Below are 21,664 nucleotides of genomic sequence, written 5' to 3' on the forward strand. Positions count from 1 at the left end.
GAAAGGAAGAATGGCTGTTGTGGTTGGCTACTGGAACTCAGACGTTAACCCAAAAACAATACAGCATCCAACACTGTTATGCTCAATTTGGACTTGGTAAAATGGAAAAGAAAAATGGAAGAAGATGTAAGAGAATGGAAGAAAAATGAAAGAAGAAGAAGGAGCTCGTTGAGGAGAATTCCAATCCTGGAGCTCGTTGAGGAGAACTCCAATCCTGGAGCTCCTTGAGGAGAACTCCAAATCCAAGAGCTCCTTGAGGAAATGTCCAAATCCATTTTTTGATATATTCAAGCTTAACTCCATTTCATTTCCCCCCTTACATAAGGTTGACGCAACTCTCTTTCGCACACATGACTTTTCCTCTTCCCAACACTTGACTGTTCCTCTTTCCCACATATGACACTTCCTCTTACCCACACATGACTCTTCCTCTTCCTAGTTCCTTCCTAACTAAGGTTGGCATCAACACAGATTCAAACTAAAGATTACATTAATACCCCTGTGGCATATTTACTCTTAAACTGAAATAAAATACAGAAAAATAAAACTTAATTCTAAATGACTCAACCACGATTCCTCTAAATGACTCAGCCTGCTATTGAGTTCATAACATATTCTAAAAAAAAAAAAAACCTTGTCATCGACCACCTTCCTTTGTTTTTCGAACTTCCCCGCCGTCACCGACGACCACCCTCGCCATCACCAATGCCCCTGTCGCTGCCGCTACCACACCTAAATCCCTCCACCTAGCTGCCGCCTACTGCCCATCGCCACCATCATCGCTGATGTCGTTGTTAGCCTTTGCCTGTCATTTCGTCTCACTAGTGCCATCATCACTGTTCCGTCTCATAGACGTCATCACACAGTGTGACTTTTCGCAGACCGGGATAGCTGAACAGGATTGCCTGTCGCCATCTCTATTATTGTCGTGGTCCATCTTCACCATTGCTAACATCCGCTTTGTCAGCAACAACCCTCGTTGGTGCTGCACCTAACTCCCCCATGTCGTCTGAGAGAGAGACCTAAGTTGAGGGGGAAAATTAGATGCCCTATCCTGATCAACATGCGAACCCGCACATGCAGTTCACCTGTGCGGGAAAAAAACCCTTACTGCAAAACCTCTTCATCCCATCTGAACAATGTGATTTTGTCCACTTCAGTCGTTGCTCTTCCACATGAAGATTCAATTTCGTCCGCCTCAACCACTACTCTTCCACTAGACGATGCGATTCCGTCCGCCCTAGTCGTTGCCCTTCCACTAGACGATGCGATTCCGTCCGCCCTAGTCGTTGCCCTTCCACTAGACGATGCGATTCCGTCCACCCCAGCCTCTGCCCTTCCATTGGATGATGTGATTCCATCTGCCTCAGTTGTTGCCCTTCCACCAAACTATGTGATTCCGTCTGCCTCAATCGTTGCTCTTCCACAGGAGGATGCGATTCTATATGCCCCAGCCATCTCCAGTGTCGTTGCTCTTCCTTCGAAAGATGTGATTTTGTCCGCCCCAACCGTCTCCAGTCTGCTGCTCTTCTCAGTCTCTATCAGTGCTGCTACTCTCTCCAAACCACTTCTGAGAACATGCTTTCTCTTTTTGAAGATCAAGATTGGACTCTCCTCTCGGAGCTCCATCTTGCGGGGGCATGGTAGACATAAAGATAAAAGGTGATTGAATTAGAGACAGACTCAAATTGAAGAGTTGTAATCAACTATTGTTTTTGTTGTAATTCTATAAATTGTGTACACCTGATCAATGATAATTATGACAATATGATTCTACAATATTAAAACGTTAGATCCAGCTCTAGAGTTCGATTTATTCCTTCCCAATATTCAATTTTTACAAGAAGGTTTCTTTTGAAATTTACCCTGTTGAATTAACAAATGTTGGAATATATGATGTAATTAGGGTGGCACTTATATAATTAGTTTACGTTTCATGTCTCTTCTTCACTCTTATTAGGGTGAAGGGTATACTTATAATATTAGTAGTTATGATATCTATAAATATACCTTATGGGGGAGGGTTTGGATAAAGTCCATAACCTCCTATTTCTCCCAATGGTGTCTCTCTCATTTTTCTCCATGACCTAAATCATGGAGTCCTGAAAATCAAAATGGTATCAGAGCTTTGATTTTCAGGATTCCGACTATGGGTTTTTAGGTTTCATTCTCCTCTTTTTTGTTAGTTGCTGGATATTAGTTTTTTTATTTTATTTTGTTGCTCGTGGTTTACTATCAGTGTTGTCTCCTTTTGCTTTATGATCTACACTTTCATCTTTGTTTCTTCACCTATTTATTTTGGATGTTCTCTTGTTTCTGTTCCTGTTAATTTCGGGAGTTATTTGAGGGAAGATTTGCACTGACAAGAATGGAATTTGCTGCTACTTATTATCTTCTCATGCTCATCTCTTCTCTGGCGTTGGATCAGATCCACTTTGTTCAAAAACTAGCATCTAGAAAAATTCTAGTCTGTGATCCCTGGTTCATCGGATCTTTGCTGTCATGATCGCTTATTGCTAGACCATTGTTGTCATCATTATTATTTTCTATTGACGTCGTATCTTGCTTGTTGGCATCTTCTTTCGGAAACCAGTCTGGTGATTCTGGTGTTGATTATGAGTATCATGTAATTTATGTAATTCAGGCTTCAACACGTTGCTTCTACTGCTGCTCACGGTATATCTGTCATTGTTGATCCAGCGTGCTACCCACGATAGCTATTGTTTAGCTTACAATCAAGGATATTTGCCAAAACTGTCATGGGATCTTGCTGATATTGACTTGTTGTAGCAGAAATGGGTTTCTGGATATTTTATTTCCGAGTTGCTGGTTCATCGTTGTTTTCATCCTGGGAGCATAGGCGACGAACCAGCAAGCGCTCCACATCAAAATACAAAGACCTGCTGAATTAACGGGATTTTCTGCTATCTGGAAGATTATCTCATTGGCACATCTTCTCTGATCCAGAAATCTGATCATCTATTATCATGGGGAGATAATCTCGAACTGCTGATTTCTCGGCTTATCTCACATCTGCGTTTCATCGCCGCTTAGTTCGGCGCCACGGGGAAGAAGAAGAACTGTAGCAAAATTAAATGTTTCCCTAAGTTAGGAAATATTTCACCGGCTCATTGGGTCTGCCCAAGTCTCGGACCAGACCATTCTACGGAGTTAATCTGGGTCAACCCGGACCGTATTATCGTCTCTCCCGACACTGCCACCCGTCGCCATTGAAAATCGTGGCCACAGTAGATGCTCTCTTCCCCGTCGCCGCCGTTTGCCTCAACGGCCACAACGCTGAACATCCCAAGCTAGTCGGCACCAAAGCACAGAAAGTAGGGGCTCTGCCTCTGCCAATTTCGCTCCCTCGTTCAGCAGGAGGTTGAGCAGGGACTCTATTTCCGTTTTGGCAAAATAATCTCGCAGATTTGTGAGAATCTCATTCCTGTTGCCGTTGTCGGAGAAGACGACCTTAGATTTCGCCGAGTCATCTTGCCGCGACGTTGACTCTCTATAATCACCGGCACCACAGGGAGGAAGCTGAAGACGTCTATCTGCTGATGATTTATTTTAGGTGCTATTGATTTTCCTTTCCAAAAATATTTGCCTCAGCTGGCGTCAAGACGATCTTTCCCTCTAGTTTGCTATCGTTTCACTCTGCTGGAGGAATATCATGAAAAATCAGATTTCCTAAGTTAGAAACCTGATTTAAATCGCCGATTCAGTTGGCTACCGAGTCTCAGACCAGACCTTGGCGAGTCAAGCCAGCGAACTGGGCTGCAATTCTTGCTGCTATCGAGCAGCACTTGTCAACTGAGTTAACTCGGGCCAACTCGGTCCGTGTCAACTCAGTGGGTCAACCTGACTTGGGCCACTTATTTTTTTGCATTGATATACGTGTCTAGGTCCTAAGTTCATATATATTTTTGATGACTCGGCTATATTGGTCTACTATTTGACTCGACGCGACTTGGTTCTTTGTTTTCGACTGCGTTATTATATTGAGGTATTGGCAACTTATTCCTTCGTCAGCATATTGATTGGTGCACAGACTTGCATCAGATTATTTTATGGGATAATTTGGTATATGTTATTGGCCCCAAACCCATTTTAACTGCTGTTATTGTGTCTCTTTGATTGAGACATTATTTCTGATGAAGAACTCCTTGGTTGCTTGCCTTGGGTTCATTATTTGCTGACTATTATTAGCATTGGTTATTTTGAAGCAAAATTTTAATTTCTTACAAAAATAAATCACATGGTGGCCTTAGCATCGTATCTTCCTCATTATCCATTACCCCATTGCCCATTTGTTATTTGACAGTCTTTCTCGTACCATCATTTATTTGACTCTCACTTACCCTTATTGGCCAACCCTTTTTAAAACATTGTTTTGGTAGTCCCTTTTATTCATATGGGTGTTTTAAGTCCATTGAGACTTTTTATTGGTACCTGTGGGTCTTTTATTGCCGTCTTGTGAATGACAAACATTACCCACTTTAGTCATTATTGTCACTATATTCGTTCAAAATCCTTCGAGTTTGGTGTCGATTTATGTTTTATCACCCATTTTTACCTTTTGAGAGTTTGTGTCCAGTTTCGTACTTATCCTTGGGACACCGTGATGAAGGAGATTATTATTATATTTATGTTATTTGGTTCAAGCTGGGATCACTGCCATTACCTTCCAGCTTGAGGGGGGTGTTAGAATATATGATGTAATTAGGGTGACACTGATATAATTAGTTTACGTTTCCTGTCTTCTCTTCATTCTTATTAGGGTGAAGGGTATACTTATAATATTGGTAGTTATGATATCTATAAATATACCTTATGGGGGAGGGTTTGGATAAGTCCATAACCTCCTGTTTTCTCCCAATGTTGTCTCTCTCATTTTTCTCAATGACCTAAATCACGGAGTCCTGAAAATCAACAATAAAGATTAGATCCTTCATATTTTTTCACAAACACAGCTCATTAAGTTATGTATCATCCTATTTCTCTGCCACGAGGGTTATTTTTTTAAAATTTTTTGCCTCATATACTACCTATTTATGCTTCCGTAAGCATAGAAGATGAAATTATTTGATGATTTGATTGATTTACTTTTTGAAATGGGGAATTGAAGCCTTCCAATATATTATTGAGAAGTTAATAGATGCTTTAGAGTGTGAAACATTGACTTTGTACCCTGATTTGATATCTTAGGGGGCTGATGAACTTTTAGGGAGAAAAATCAAATTCGAGTAGCTTGGTTTATTGATAATCTTGGATCAGAATATGATGCAATTTGAGATTAATTGCTGAAAAATGATGTGTCAAACTCTTGAACAAACTTTTAATCATGTGGTTCGTACAGAAACTTTGTGGTTCCTAAAAGTGAGAAAGATACTAAGGTTGTTGATACAAGTACTCTAAATCTGAATTATTCCCCAAACAAGTTTTGAGTCCTCTTGTGGTCATGGAGAGGCAATGGTAGGGGTCATGTAGAGATTCTTCCACTCAAGGGCATGGACAAAGTGATAGAGGAGATTGAAAATGTGTTCATTATGGTTAGAAAAATCGTATCTCAGACTTGTGTTGGGAGAAGTTTGGTAAACCAAAATGGGCAAATTCTACCTTAATTGAAAAAAAGATTACTACTTACATTAATCCATAAAATGAAATTCAGCAATTATTCCAACAAGTGGGCCACACCCAGATCATCTCCTCCCAAAGAAGTCGATCCTTCGTCCAATGCAAGTGCAACTAGGGCAATCAAAGTGTAAGCACTTAATGTGTCTTATTCTCTCTCCTGGATTGTTACAATGTGGGACCCACCATGGTTGTATGAGCTGGTGGGACCCACCATGAGGATGTGAGAAGCCAAGATGAGTTAACACACAAGCTGGCATGAGTTGGATGACGAGCTGGAATAAGTTGGAAGAATTGAAGATTTAGTAGGACCCACAAAGATACCACGAGCTTGTTGAATTTATGGAAAAAAGACATACTTCATTGACTATGATTGACATCTCATAATCAGAGTACATGTACCTCTATTTATAATAGAGGAAGGTAGTGGAGTCCAATTACAATAAAACTACATTTGTCCCAATTACTCCCAAACTCTAACACTTAAAGATAAGTCCTAGCATAATTAAATAACTCAATATAGATAAAAGACAAATGTTACTCAAACTAGATCTCTTCTAGGATGTGACCATAAGATAAAGATGCCTTTGTGAATCCTTCTTGATCTTCCAACTTATATGATAAGGGTGTTAGCTCGTGGTAATCATGGTGGATCCTACTTCTTATGTGCTTGGGCCCATCTTGTGGGCCTTCCTTGGTCGTGTGGCCCATCTTATAATACTCGTAGATATGTGGGCCTTCCTTGGCCATGTGGGCTTGGGCCTATCTTCCAACACTCCCCCTCAAGCTGGGGTGATAGAACAACATGAACTCCCAGTTTCCTGTAAATGATGTATATAATCTTTTTATATAAAATGACACATCTTCCAATATGCCTTCATCTTCCAACACTCCCCCTCACGCTGTTGCGTCCTTCCATGAGGTCCTGCTGGCATAATATAAGTGAGATTAAAAATCACTCCTAGCCGGTAAGACATTGCTCCATACTCCAGTCCTAATGCTGGATGTAGGGCACACTCTGTCTTTTGTAGGTAGTGTGTCTATCGGCATTACTCTGAAGTGTCCACCACCATGTCCCTCCACAGGACAACGACTCTCAAGTGGTAGGAGCAATAAAAACCATTACAGGGGGGGGGGGGGGGGGGGGGGGGGGGGGTGCACTGGGGCTAGTAGGTTTATTTATAATGGTGTCCCAATCCAGACACCGACTCTCATGGTATCCCAACCGTGATATTTTTGAGAGTTAAATTTATCATGGTGTCTTAATCCAGGCACCGACTCTCATGGTGTCCCAACCGTGATATTTTTTAGAGTCAAATAAATTGTGGTATGAGAAAAGGTACTGAGGCCACTTCTTCTTCAATAATAATGTCTCATCCAAAGAGACATAATAGCAGCAGCGGTAATGTAACACGATCATCTTCCAATACATATAACACGAACCAAAATAATAAACCTTATAGAAGGACCCATGAAATAATCATAATCAGATATAAATATTTTTTTCTTAGATGCATAAGCTTCATCTTTTGTGCTCCCCCTTTCTTGAATATTTTGGTCACATACACTTATCTACAACATATGGAATAAAATACTTCTTTCTTGTACTTCTTCCCCTCAAGCTGGGAGGTAATGGCAGTGATCCCAGCTTGAACCAAATATCATAGATGTAACAATAAGCCCAAATAACATAGATGTAGTAATAAACCCTTAAACCAAGGAGAAGTGAGATATTTTCTTGATATAGCAACTCAAATAGTGACGCAAAACAAAGGGCATAAATTCTGATTTTTCAATACAACAGAATACCAGCATGACCTTTGATTCTTCCAATACAAATATATATTTAAATATATATCATATTGACATGAAATTTCATCCTTATCAAACTAGACCTAAATAAATTTCATACAAGTATAACTTCTCTTCATAAAATTTAATTATAAAAAGATAAATAATCTGATAGTTTTTGGTCTCTGTCATTTGGCCGAACTAAGTACTGTTTCTCCTTTTTTTTCTAGAATGACCATTAACTCTTCCAAGATCAATATCTCCTTATAAAAAATTAATACTGAGAATTGGTTGAATAAGTAATAAAATACACTTACATATCTTTCTTTTGATATATAATTCTCCATATAAAGTCTCTTTCTTGATAGCATAAAATACCTCGGAAGTTGAAGATTTTTGCTGCTGCTCGAACCTCTTTTGCAATCTGACCTTTGTTGCTGCAAATAATGATTTCTCTCTGTAGATAACTTAGATAAAAAAATGGTTGAATAGGTAAAAGAATAGACTTATAGATATTTATTTTTATATATATTTCTCAATATAAAGATAGTTCTTGAGAGCATAAAATACCTCAGAACTGAAGCTTTCTTCTGCTGCTCAAACCTCTTTTGCAATCTGACCTTCGTTCATTCAAATATCGATATCTCTTTGTATATAACTCTGATTGAAAACAATCATTTTCGTTGGAAACTAGACTCAAATATATTTCCTTCAATATATAATTTGAAATATGAAAATCTCATTATAGATGTGAAAAACTCAAAACAAACTATTGGTGTAGGGACTAAAAAAAAAAACTACAAACCTAGACTTTGGATTTAGGGTTTAGAGAAAATGATTTCATTATCTCTGTGGGTTGACCAAGTCAACTCATAAAACCTGCCCTGCTACCACGTTGAATTTTTGGAAAAGAGAAATACTTCGTTGACTATCATTGACTTCTCATAATTAGAGTACATGTACCTCTATTTATATTGGAGGAAGGTAGTAGAGTCCAATTATAATAAAACTACCCTTGTCCCAATTACACCCAAACTCAAACACTTAAAGATAAGTCCTAGCATAATTAAATAACTCAATATAGATAAAAGACAAATGTTACTCAAACTAGAACTCTTCTAGGAAGTCACCATAAGATAAAGATGCCTTTGTTAGTCCTTTTTTATCTTCCGACTTATGTGATAAGGATGTCAGCTCATGATAATCATGGTGGGTCATACTTCTTATGTGCTTGAGCCCATCTTATGGGCCTTCCTTGGTCGTGTGGCCCATCTTATAATACTTGTAGATATGTGGGCCTTCCTTAGTCGTGTGGGTTTGGGCCTATCTTCCTACAGAGCTGGCATCTTTGTCCCATGAGCTGGAAGATCTAATGAGACCCATAAGAATATAGCACAAGGTGGCGTCCTCAGCCTAGCTAGCTCGTGAAGAAGGATTTGGGAAAGTCAGTTTTTGGGTAAGTTAGAATTTGAGTAAGTTCTAAATTGAGTTGAATTATAGTTGGAAAGTGTACATATATTATATCACTCCTCCACTATAAATAGAGGAGCTTGTATTCAAGAAAAATCAATCAAATCAAGGAGTTCTCTCCTCTTTTCTCATTCACGTGAAAGGAGCTCTTCTCTTCTCTTCTCTTTAGTTTTTTCTTCTTCTCCTCTATCTACCCGAGAGCTCTCTTTCCCTCTTATCTTTTTCTCTTCTCTCTCCCCTTGCTCGAGTTATTATTCATGGGGTCCTAAACTCAATATGGTATCAAACCAACCAATTTAGGATTCCCATGTCAAAGGAATGCTCTAAGAAGATATGATCATAGAAGGCTCTTCATGAAGCAAGATTGAAGCTCATGAGATAAGTTTTTTTGTTTATGATATTATTGATTTATGCTACTGGTTTTCAGATATTAAAAGGATGGTTTAGAGATATTTTTATGCATGTCTTCATCTCATGAAGTTGTGGAAATATTTTTCATCTCGGATTAGAAGAAGTCATCAAGACAGCTTTTTGTCGGTTTGAAAATTTTGTTGACCGAGACCAGATTATGTTGAAATTTTTTATAACTCTGTGGGAATGAGTACTAGATAAATAAGAAATATATTGAGCCTTTTATGAGTGATTATTTGTAAAAAAAAATTTAGAAATATGATTATTTTGCTTTTATGCTAAAAAAGGGAGCTATAGTCACGACCATATGTCTTGCCAACATCAAACCGTATCTTGAAGTTGCTAAGAATCAACTTCTTAGCTCTTCCAAATCCCCACATTTGATGATGTATGTGCCACATTACTTCGTCTTCCAGACACTTCTTCATCTACTCCTACAAATACTATCCGGTATGTACTTCAAGCATAGGGGACCATCATCTGACCGTGGCTGAGGCCGTAGCAGCTATTTTGGAGGAGGACGAGGAAGAGGTGGAATAAATGGGTATGGCAGAACAGATTGGAAAGAATGCACTAAGTGTGAGAAATTTGGCCACACTATATAAATGTGCAATTCAGACAAATAATGCACTAAGTGTAGCAACTTGGCCACACTATTGATAGGTGCTCTCAAACAAGAAATGCAACTTCTATGGCAAGATATGACCACATTGCAGAGATATGTCATAAGAAGGCTAATCAAGTCTTATTAAGTGCTACAAAGGAGGAACAACCTACCACATCAACATAACATAAAACCCTTAATAATGATGAGTATGAGTTATTTTAGAAAATGAAAACACTACTGGGTTCTGTTCCAAGCTCATCCTCCACAGCTGCTACTACCACCACTTGAGGTATGCAATCTGCCTCCTCTTCATCTTGGATAATTGAATCAGGGGCCTCCAAGCATCTCTCAGGTAACAAAAATTTACTACACTCATTGTCTCCTTGTCCGTCACCAAAATTTGTTACCATAGCTGATGGTTTGTAAACTAAAGTTCTAGGGAAAGGTTCCACCTTTGTTACACCATCACTTCCGCTCACTGATATTATTGTTGTTCCTACCTTCCCTTTAAATCTTTTATTAGTTAGTCAACTCACTAAACATTTTAATTGCACTATCACCTTCTCACCCACTTCATGTGTTTTTCAAGATCTCATAACGAAGCAGGTGATTGGAGGAGGCCGTGAACAAGGGGGGCTCTACAACCTAGATGTGCCAAAAATAAATATCGTTTCCACAAGTGAAATTGACACCAAGTTATGGCTCAACAGGTTGGGACATCCGTCTGCACAATCTCTTCATCATATCTTTCCTACTCTTAAAGCAAAATCAGAGTTTCAATGTGAAGTCTGTCAAATGATTAAACATCAGAGGTCTACATACTCACCTTGTCTAGAGGTTAAAAGTGTTACTCCGTTTGCCTTAATTCATACTGATGTATGGGGACCCTTGAGCGTCTCAAACATTTCTCAAGTCAAGTATTTTATAAAATTTATTGTTGATTTCACACGTACCACTTGGTTACTTCTATTTAAAGAGCATTATGAAATACCATTGATTTTTAAATAGTTTCATGCTATGATGCTCACTCAGTTTGGTAAAAAAATTCATATACTATGTTTGAACAATGCCAAAGAATACATCTCCAAAAACCTTGACTCTTTTTGTTAAGAAAATGACATTATTCATCAAACCTCATGTGCCTAAACCACTCAACAAAATGGTGTAGTCGAACGAAAGGATCATCATATTCTTGAGGTAGCTCGCGGTTTGCTATATGCCATGGAAGTTCCATACTTTTATTGGTCGCATGCTTTCTTATAAACCGGTTACCATCTTCCGTTATTGGTAACAAATCCCCTTACACTCTACTATTACCTCATGATGATCCTTTTTCACTTCCATTGAAAGTATTTGGGTGTCAATGTTTTGTTCATGTTTCCTTCCCAACACATAGTAAACTTGATCCAAAAGCTATCAAGTGTATCTTTCTAGGATACTCACACCCAAAAGGGTTATGTTTGCTACAATCCCACTCTTCAACGTTTACTTGTGTCCCGGGATGTCACATTTTTTGAAGACTCTCCATATTATTCTGACAATGCTCCTCCAGGTCTATCTTCAATACCAAGTTCCTCTCAACTGGTTGTGCCCCGTGCTACAGAAATGACTCAGCCCCCAGAAACACTCGTTGACACCTCACCTGTTGAGTTTACAGATCCCCTCGAGGTAAGTCCATCTTATCCAGTTATTTTTGGCCCACAATATGATACTCGTCCTATTGCCCTTTGAAAAGAACCCCGATCATGCATCATGCCCTCTACTTCTGATCCCATTACAAATTTTGTGTCTCATCACTGTCTGTTCCCTATATGCTATCAATTTCTCTTGGCTATTTCCTCCATGTCTGTACCAGAGTCCTATCAGGAGGCTCTCAAACATCCAGAGTGGAAGGTGTCAATGGATGAAGAAATGTAGGAACTTTATGAAAATCAGACATGGGCACTAGTTCCACTTCCATCAAAGAAGAAACCCGTCAATTGCAAATGGGTGTTTACTATGAAACACAATCCGGATGGGTCCGTGGCTCGGCTGAAGGCTCGCCTCATTGCTAAAGGCTATACACAGTGTTATGGCATTGATTATGAGGAAATCATCTCTCCAGTGGCAAAAATGAACTCGGTACGTGTGTTATTATCTTTGGTAGCTAACTCTTCCTGGCAGGTATGTCAACTTGATGCCAAGAATGCCTTTCAGAACGGGGATATCAAAGAGGAAATTTATATGCAGCAACCACCTCGTGCATGGTTTGAATAATTTAGCCAAGCACTCATACGTGCCGGATTTCATAGATGCTCTGGAGATCCTTCCTTATTTATTAAAGACACACTGAAGGGTAAGGTTGTTTTGGCAGTATATGTTGATGATATCATTATAACCGGTAGTGATTCCGAGGGCATCCTACCACCAAAAGAAAGGATATGTGCTGAATTCAACACAAAGAATCTCAGATTGCTCAAATATTTTCTAGGCATTGAAGTACTACAATCCAGACATGGAATTATATTATCTCAAAAGAAGTTATGTCCTTGACCTACTGGAGGACATCAGAATGATGGGATGCAAACCAACAAAAACTCCTATGGACTCAAATACAAAATTATGTGCATGTACTGGAGAAGAGGTAGATGTTGGAAAAATATCAAAGATTGGTGGGAAAAATTATTTACCTCTGCGTAACGAGGCCAAATATTTCATATGCAATCAGCGTGGTAAGTAATTATATGCACACCCCACAACTTAGTCATTGGCAAGCACTAGAAAGTATATTGCGATATCTGAAGGGAGCACCAGGAAGAGAGCTCCTCTATAAAAATCATGGTCACTTCAACATCGAAGGATTCTCAGATGCGAACTAGGCTGGATTCCCGAATGACAGAAATTTTACTTTAGGATATTGTACAATGGTTGGAGGGAACTTGGTTAGATGGAGAAACAAGAAACATAATATAGTTACACGGTCCAGTGCAAAAGCAAAATACAGAGCTATGGCACACACGGTTAGTGAACTTCTATGGATCAGATCTCTTCTTATTGAACTGGGATTCTACAATGACACTCCTATGGACCTATATTGCGATAAACAGGCAGCCATACATATCACATCCAATCCAGTCTTTCATGAGAGGACAAAACACATTGAAATAGACTGCCACTTCATACGAGAAGAGTTCTAATATATCTAAACAAAGCCAAGTTGCAGACATTCTCACCAAACCGGTCACCCAGAAAATTTTGTCCACCATCTACTGCAAGCTAGGCATTTACGATGTTTTATCACCCTAGCTTGAAGGGGAGTGTTACAATGTGAGACCCACCATGAGGATGTGAGAAGCCAAGATGAGTCAACATACAAGCTGGCATGAGTTGGATGATGAGCTGGAATAAGTTAGCAAAATTGAAGATTTAGTGGATACCACGAGCTGGCATCTTTGTCCCATGAGCTAGAAGGTCTAATGGGACCCACAAGAATATTGCACGAGCTGGCATCCTCAGCCTAGCCAGCTCGTGAAGAAGGAATTGGGAAAGTCAGTTTTTGTGTAAGTTAGAATTTGGGTGAGTTAGAATTTGAGTAAGATCTAAATTGAGTTGAATTATAGTTGGAAAATGTACATAAATTATATCACTCCTCCACTATAAATAGAGGAGCTTGTATTCAAGAAAAATCAATCAAAGCAAGAAGTTCTCTCCTCTTTTCTCATTCACGTGAAAGAAGCTCTTCTCTTCTCTTTAGTTTTTTCTTCTTCTCCTCTCTTTACCCGAGAGCTCTCTTTCCCTTTTATCTTTTTCTCTTCTCTCTCCCCTTGCTCGAGTTATTATTCATGGGGTCCTAAAATCAACATGGATCATTGATTTAGAATCATCCACTTATATGTCAAGTATGCTTATATGTTTTCAATCTATGAATCCCTCTCAATCTTATTGTATTGTTACACTGGCCTCTGGTTCCACCTCTCCAATTAAGGGGGAGGACATTATTCATCCTACCCCTTATGTCCATGCAATTTGTTTTATTTGTTGCCCATTTCCTAGTCAATCTTTTTTCTATGAGTAATATTGGTAAATATTTGAATTACTCTGTAAACTTTTTCCATACCTCACATGTTTTTCAAGATTTGCAGATGAAAAATAGTCGATTGGTTCTAGGTATGAAAAAGGTAGGTTCTACTTTTTGGATGATGTATATATTACAAAAGCATTGGCACTTGCCACTACCACCTCTCTATACATGCGACATTTGTTTTTGGGACATCCATCACTAGACAAGCTTCATCAATATTTTCCTTCTTCGCTAGTTTATCTCTTTTTCAAGTGTGAATCATGTCAACTAGGAAAGAACCATCAAACTAGTTTCCAACATGTCTAATTCAGAGTTCTCGAGTCTTTAGTTAATTTATTATAATGTATGGGGTCCTTGTTAGGTTCCTAGTCTATTTTGTCTTATTTATTGATGACTTTAGTAGGGTTACTTGGTTGCAACTTTTGAAGGAAAAGTCAAAAGTATTTGATATATTCTTAAAGTTTTTTTATAAAATAAAAAAATCAGTTTTGTGCTTTTATTCATATTTTCCATACAAATCATGGCCTCAAATTTTTGAATCAAAAGTTTACTTCATTTTGTGAATGTCAAGGTATTACGCACCAAACATCATGTATCTATACCCCTCAACAAAATAAATAAAGACACTTGTTGGAAGTTGCCCGCATATAATTGTTTCTCAATTTAAATGTTCCTAAATCATTTTGAGGTGATGCAGTGTTAACATCATGTTTGTGATAACTCAAATGCAATCATCGGTCTTACATGGAAATGTTCCTATGCAAGAGTTGAAACCTCATTGAAATTTTTTTTGTCCAACCTAAGTTGTTTGGTTGTACTTGTTTTTGTTCACTTGTTTCATCCTTCCACTGATATATTATTCATTTTGACAAATGTATTTCCCTAGGATATTCTCATCATGAAAATGGATATAAATGCTAAGATCCACTTCATCAAAAGACATATATTTTTTAATAGTCTGCTTCCTATAGCTATAATAGATGCTCCTATTTCAGGTGTTGCAGACTTGTCCCCAAGCCACTTCAAGTGTACAGTCGACGCCCATGTGCACTACCACATATTAATATTTAAGAGCCCCTTTCTCTAGACCAACCATCATCTTCCTTGCCTCCAGATCCTCTGACTTTCTGTTTAGATCTTCCTATTGCTCTCTGAAAAGCTAAAAGGTTAGGTATTTCTCATCTCATATCAAAGTATGTATCTTTTGATTCTTTGTAGCCTTCTTACAGATCATTTGTTATGTCTTTGTCTTTGTCTTCTATAACCATTTAGTACAAGATGTTCTAGTTTTGCCTCAATAGAAGCAAACTATGGATGAGGAGATAGATGCTTTGGTATCCAGGGGGACATGGACTCTTTGTGACCTTCCTGTTGGAGTAATTATTGTGGGTTGTCGTTGGGTATAAACCATTAAGTATAATGTTGATGGAAGTATTGAATACAAAGCTTGATGGGTTGCAAAAGAGTACACTCAAGATTTTAGAATACATCTCTAAGAAACTTTTTCTTCGGTTGCTAGACTTACTTCTATTCAGATTTTGATCTCTATAGCTTTGAATAAAGGGTAGCCTTTATTTCAACTTGACATTAAAAATGTGTTTCTATATGGAGATTTCAAAGAAGAAGTATACATGAAGCACCCTCCTAGATATGTTGTTTAGATGAAAATAAGAAAGCTATGTCGGTTGAATAAAACCATTTATGGTCTTAAATAGAGTCCCATGGTGTGGTTTAATTTTTTTAGCAAAGTAGTTATGGAGTTTGGATTGAGTAGGAGCTATTGTGATCACTCTATGTTTGAGTTACGAATACAATTTGGTGATGATAGTGTTTTATTTGAGGAAATATAGGAGGTTAAAGAATATCTTGACGATGAAAAATTTGGGGAAGTTGAAATATACTCTTGGTATTGAAGTAGCCCGAAATTAGAAATGGATTATTTTATCTCAGAGGAAGTACGTGATGGATATATTAGAAGAGTACGGATTATTAGGTGCACGTCTTGTAGAGACACTATAGAAAGTAATCATGCTCTTCATGATGCATGAGTCCTAAACTTTGGGAAGAAACACAATATAGACATATAGTTGAGAAGGTACTATACACTATAGTTACAAGACTAGACATTTCCTTTGTTGTAGGAGCGGTTAGCCAATTTATGAAATCCCCATGTCATGTACATTTAGTAGTACACAAAATTTTGAAATATCTAAAATAAACTACTAGAACAGGATAGCGATATATACTATAAGTTGAGTTTTGTGTTATGGGATATTTTGATGCTGACTATATTAGGTCAAAATCATATAGAAGATTTAAAACTGGATATTATTGTTGTGTGGGAGAAAATATAGTGAGTTGAAAATATAAGAAACAAAATTTAGTGACTAGTTCAAGTGCACAAGTTAAGTATAGAACTATAATACTTGCGATTATTAAACTCATGTGGGTAAAATTACTTCTAGTAGAAGTAAGGATCTAGGTCAATAAACCTACGGTTATAAAAAGTGACAATTAGACTACTATATTTATTACAAATAATTCGATATTCATGAGGAGATAAAATATATTGAAATAGATTATCAATTTATTCAAAATATTATCATGTAAGAAAAGATTGCTCCTCCTTTTCTAAACAGCTCAGTGACATCATTACTAAACCACATAGAAAATATAAACGATATTTTACAATAAATTGGAATTTTTAAATATTTATACTCCATCTTGAAAGGGAGTATTAGAAAATATAGTACACAAAAATATTAGTAATTTTACCTATGTAATAGTCTCTCTTACTGGCTAGGTACCTTGTAAGGAGTTGGTCTACATGGCTGTCTTAATATCTAGTCTTTTTCTGATTTACTTCCAGTGTTTGATGTACTGTTTCAGGGGCATTTTTGTCTTTTTAGTCCCTCTCTCACTTGGGTAATAAAACCTAATCAGGAGTGGAGCTAGCCCCCATCGTGCAGCAGCCTACACGCTGCTTTTCAACTTCTCCATCCTCTCTCCTCTCTTCTCCTTCTCTTCCTTCTCCTATCCATTTGCATTTACTACTACAATAATCTAAGACAGTTTCCATATAAAGAAATAAAAAAAAGTCATGGATTACACTTACTAGGTAGAAGATTTACTCAGTAGACTTTCATGTCTTCAGGATTACAACACCAAGGGTAGACCTTCAACAAAAAAATTATGACCAAGTATCTTCACCTCTTGGCCTTCCATTAAAACTATTAAAACTCAAGGGTATCACATGGTTTACTCTGAACAACAGATTCCGTTTCTAACTCTTGCTGTATCTTCTCCCCGTCCCTTTTTGCACTATTAGGGCCTCGAGTTCGTCCAATTCCTTGTCGAGGCAAGCCCCTATTAAGTCCATCCAATAACACGCATGCTTTACACCATTTCTGCATTTTCAATTGAAAAAGTTAAAAACAAGTGTTGGAACATAGTATACATATAACTAGATAATACTCTCTTATTGAACACAGTTTAGGAAGTTGATGGAGGGAAAAAATCCGGTTAGTAACGATGAGACCAATGTGTTATCAATGGTTTGGTTGAGCATTCTTAATGAATCTCCGTTCTGCCGCAAAAAAAATGACAATAACGGGGAGATCTGACCCCTGAACTGTTGAAATATCACCAAGTCAGAAAGCATGTGACTTGAAGAAGAGATGACCATCAGAAGCCTTCACTTACAGATATCAAACAAAGAATGAATATTTCTAAGCAATCAGAAAATAAAAATAAACAGGCTCTAAAGTGCAGTAGCTAATATGACTAATAGCTCCAAGAATTACAAGGCATTTACAGCTTATGAGTTGCCCCAACCAGCAACCAAGACAAGATACCAGATAAACAAGTGGAATAGCTCACAAGAATGTAAAAACAAACAAAAATAGATCCTACACATCCACATTTTCTATACCAAATCTGCGAAACCTGGGATCTCTGGATCAATGAGAAACCATATGTTGGAAGAAGCAAAATGCTTCACATGAGATTACGTTTTTCCAGGAAGTGGATAAAGGGTGAAGCAGAAAGAATTAAGTAAGATACATAACAGTAGAAGACGTATCAATTTCAGAGATAAATAGACATAGATCACGCTTTTCCTACCTGGCTAGAAATGTAACCACATCGTTCACATGTTCCTTGCTCTGGCATCTTTGTAGAAGTGGATATCCTGAAATTCTCTCCTGACCTAATAATGTCAAGTATGGCTCTGGGTCTGGACACACAGAACAATCAAGTTGCTGCCTTTAGTTCAATATTCTTGAAAAAAAAATTGTTAAGGGGAGAGAGGGTATATTGATAACCAACTTTTGTTTTAGAAGAAAAACAAGACGGACTGAATAAGAGATTCTTTGTAAAGGACCATCAAGCTTTCTTCTTATGTAGAGTGATTCTTATGCTAAGCAGAAACATATTGCATGTGTGTAGTGACTCAGGAGCACCAGTTGAAGAGTGCCAACATAGTAGGCCATCATACAAAATTTTCACTGCAATTGAAGTACCCAACCAGAGGGCCCCAGGTTTTGGCAATATAATGATAATAATATATTTGCCACCTATTGAAGAAAGCAGACTGCCCAAATTGAAATATTGGAATCATGGTGCATCCATGATGAAACCCTTCACTGGTGAGTCTAGAAATCAAGGTGCACGACATGCATCCAGTTCAACCTCCAAACACATTTGGGAAAGTTGTATAATGAAAAAAAAAAAAAAAAACATTGTCAACAAGGTTGCTACCTGATTCTTTCCAAGTCCTTAATAAATTCACGTGCAAAGCCACGGTAGGCATTAGGTGAATAAATGCCTACAAAATCAAGTAAGATATAGTAATTGTGTAATTCATTGATAAGATACTGAAACACGCACATTACACCCCAAGCCCAATGAGATAGACGATACAAACTACAACCACCTTCCACCCATATAAAAACTGGAAAGAAGCAGATGACGAACAGAAACAACCAAAAAGAAAATAACAGGAGCCTTACATTCTGTGGAGAAGTAATCCAGTTTTTTGAAATATGCATACGTAACATGAAGTCAAGGCCAAAAATATTATATAAAAGCAAAAATGAGATACTGCGATATTAACTAAAAAAGATTTCCGAGAGGGGAGGATATATGACAATCTCCTTCTCATAGGTATATTTAAAAGGCTTGCATCTTGGAATAGGGCCATCTTCCCCCGTAGTAATAAGAGTACATCTACTCAGTCTACAAAGAAAACAGGAGGCATAAGTGTGGTACACATGGGGATAAAAAATAAATCATGTAGATTGCTGTTACCTTGCAATGTCCCCTCTTAATATGTTTAACAGAACTGTTTCAGCCATATCATCCGCATTATGTCCAGTAACAAGTTTCTCAGTATTCAACAATGTAGCACCTCGATCCAGGGCCTATGCAAAATAAAGAATAGCTAAACAACTGAGTAAGTACATTGCAAAAATGTAGCATAAAAAAGGAACCTCATACCTGACGACGGAAAACACCACAGAAAGTGCAGTTATTTTTCAAGCCTATTGCCTTTACAATTTCATCCATTGTCCAACCATATAAGGACTTGTAAGACACAATCTTCAGTGGCAGGCCATACTGAAAATATCAAGCCAACTTGAGTTGTTAAAAAAACAGGAAAGAAACTGCAAGATGTAGAAAAGACAGTGTTCAGTTAAGCACTGTAAGTTCTAAAGCAGCTTAACAGATCATCTTGAAAGATAAAAAAGGTGACCGAAAATAGGTATACCTCATAACTTTATGGATCATGTAAGCCTAGTAATTTTTACAGATATTTTAAAAATAAAGATGTGAACTTCTTAACTCTATTGGTTATCCTACAAATTAAGCAATTGCTTTTTTTCTCAACTCAAGACCCCTAATACACAAAAGTATTTTGCTAAAAAATAAAAGGCCAGAATAAAATAAAAATGAGAGGTTAATTTCTAGATAAAATTGGAACCACATCATTTTAGGTGGAAACCAGAAACAAGTACTGTTTAAACAACTTAGTAAATATGACATCAAGCTTTGTTTTATTTTTATGAAATACAAAGCTATTGCACCTGAACTTCATTTCTCTTGACAGTTTCAAGGGAATCATCCCTGTAACCAGTTATCCCTTCATCAACAGATAATAGGTAGAGATCAAGACCATAATTGTGGCGGCGGTTCAGCTCAGACAGAACATAAGCGAGGACAGTTGAATCTGAGAAAAGGAATAACACAGTTCATCACCTTTTTTTGAAAGAAAAAAAGCTCATAAGCATATCTAGCCCATAAAATAACTACTCTAATAGTGATTTTGACTCGGAAATGACAGGCTCATACTTTGCATTTCTCAAATATTGGATCACAGCAACACGCCACATCATAAAAAATACATACTTTCTCTAGCTAAGCTACCACAGATTTGATGGCTTTACTATTCTCCACACTTTGAGTTGCTTAGGTGTTTGTACAAGGTTTACTAAACCTAGAAAAGTTTCCGTAGAAAAGAAAAGTATGAAGAAAAAGCACCATAGAACCGGTGTTGCCTATCCTGTTTATATCCAAGCCAGCAACGTATATCATTGTTTAACCAAAAGGATCGGTTTCATATTCAGTTCATTAATACATAAGCCATGAGAGGAAAATAATTATCCGTTTCATGAGAATTTCACCTTTTCCACCCGAAGCTCCAATAGCAACACGCTCCCCAGGTTTGAATAGCTGATTGTCAACAATAACGTGGTGTATTTCATTCTCAAAGGCGCAGAAAAAACATTCCCTGCAAATCTTCAGAGCTAAACAACTTCAACTTCAAAGTATGAAATTATTTTCCTTTACAAGAAGCCACTGAAAATTATAAATGGTTGCTCATAACCTAGTTATATATCAAGCTAAAGAATTTTAAAAAATTGACTGGTTAGTGGCTCCTTATCCCTCAAAAGCCCTTCTGCCCATGCGTTATTTCCTTCGTCAACTAGAAACAGAGATTACTCAAAGAAAAAGCAAGACAGTGATCATAGATGGGAAAGAGACAAAAAACGGACGAAACATAGAATTAGCGATGAAATATAAACACATATGAAGCAGTTCGAGCTAACGTACTTGCTGTAGGGTTTTGGGTCTCTTAAGAACTGCTCTCCTCGAACTGCAGATACAACACTGCCGACTACCGGGCATCTTGGCCTCCACCCGCGACGCCATTTTATGAGTTGGCCTACGTTAATACCCGGAGCCTGCAGAGTGCAGGGTAGGGTTTACAGAATCAGGTGCCGACTTGTTAAGCTCCAGTTAATTGAAGCAGGAGGAACCACACTAATTGAAGCAGTTAACGCAAAATTCCTATTACGCAACAAGTTCAAACTTTATCGGCGAACTGCGGTGCAGTTCCCTAATCTTTCAATGTTTCAAGATTCAATCGGTTCAATTTTTTTTTTAGTTAACGGGGGTTTAGTTAGTGGGTGGGTGGAGGTGGAGGGGGAGGCCGAGTTAGTCAACTTAAAGCCGAAGATGAAGATTAGCTGCAGTACGCCCTTCATCAGTTTACGTTGTTAGTGGAGCACCAAACTTCATGTCATCTGGATGATGGAGATGAAGCGGAACATCATCTCCACGTTATAAGAAATGGAAACTGGTTTCCGACCCTTTTTGCCAATCATCCGGATGAAGGAAACGCAGGGGTTCAA

General features: G+C 37.9%; 1 protein-coding gene across 1 annotated transcript; it reads right to left on the reverse strand.

The window, feature by feature from the left end:
- Nucleotides 1-17,053: 17,053 nt before the first annotated feature.
- Nucleotides 17,054-21,403, reverse strand: LOC137944249 (cytoplasmic tRNA 2-thiolation protein 1). Its single transcript, XM_068789871.1, has 10 exons — nucleotides 21,084-21,403; nucleotides 20,654-20,768; nucleotides 20,057-20,199; nucleotides 19,470-19,589; nucleotides 19,281-19,393; nucleotides 19,116-19,208; nucleotides 18,983-19,023; nucleotides 18,732-18,798; nucleotides 18,096-18,207; nucleotides 17,054-17,380 (listed from the first exon to the last, which is right to left on the reverse strand). The coding sequence occupies exons 1-10, from the start codon at nucleotides 21,180-21,182 to the stop codon at nucleotides 17,207-17,209; spliced, it is 1,077 nt and encodes a 358-aa protein (XP_068645972.1). The 5' UTR covers nucleotides 21,183-21,403; the 3' UTR covers nucleotides 17,054-17,206.
- Nucleotides 21,404-21,664: the final 261 nt, after the last annotated feature.

Source organism: Aristolochia californica, unplaced genomic scaffold (assembly GCF_029961685.1).
Source record: "Aristolochia californica isolate CCGP_79_NKW_82.1479 unplaced genomic scaffold, dmAriCali1.0.hap1 SCAF_11, whole genome shotgun sequence".
NCBI lineage: Eukaryota > Viridiplantae > Streptophyta > Magnoliopsida > Piperales > Aristolochiaceae > Aristolochia > Aristolochia californica.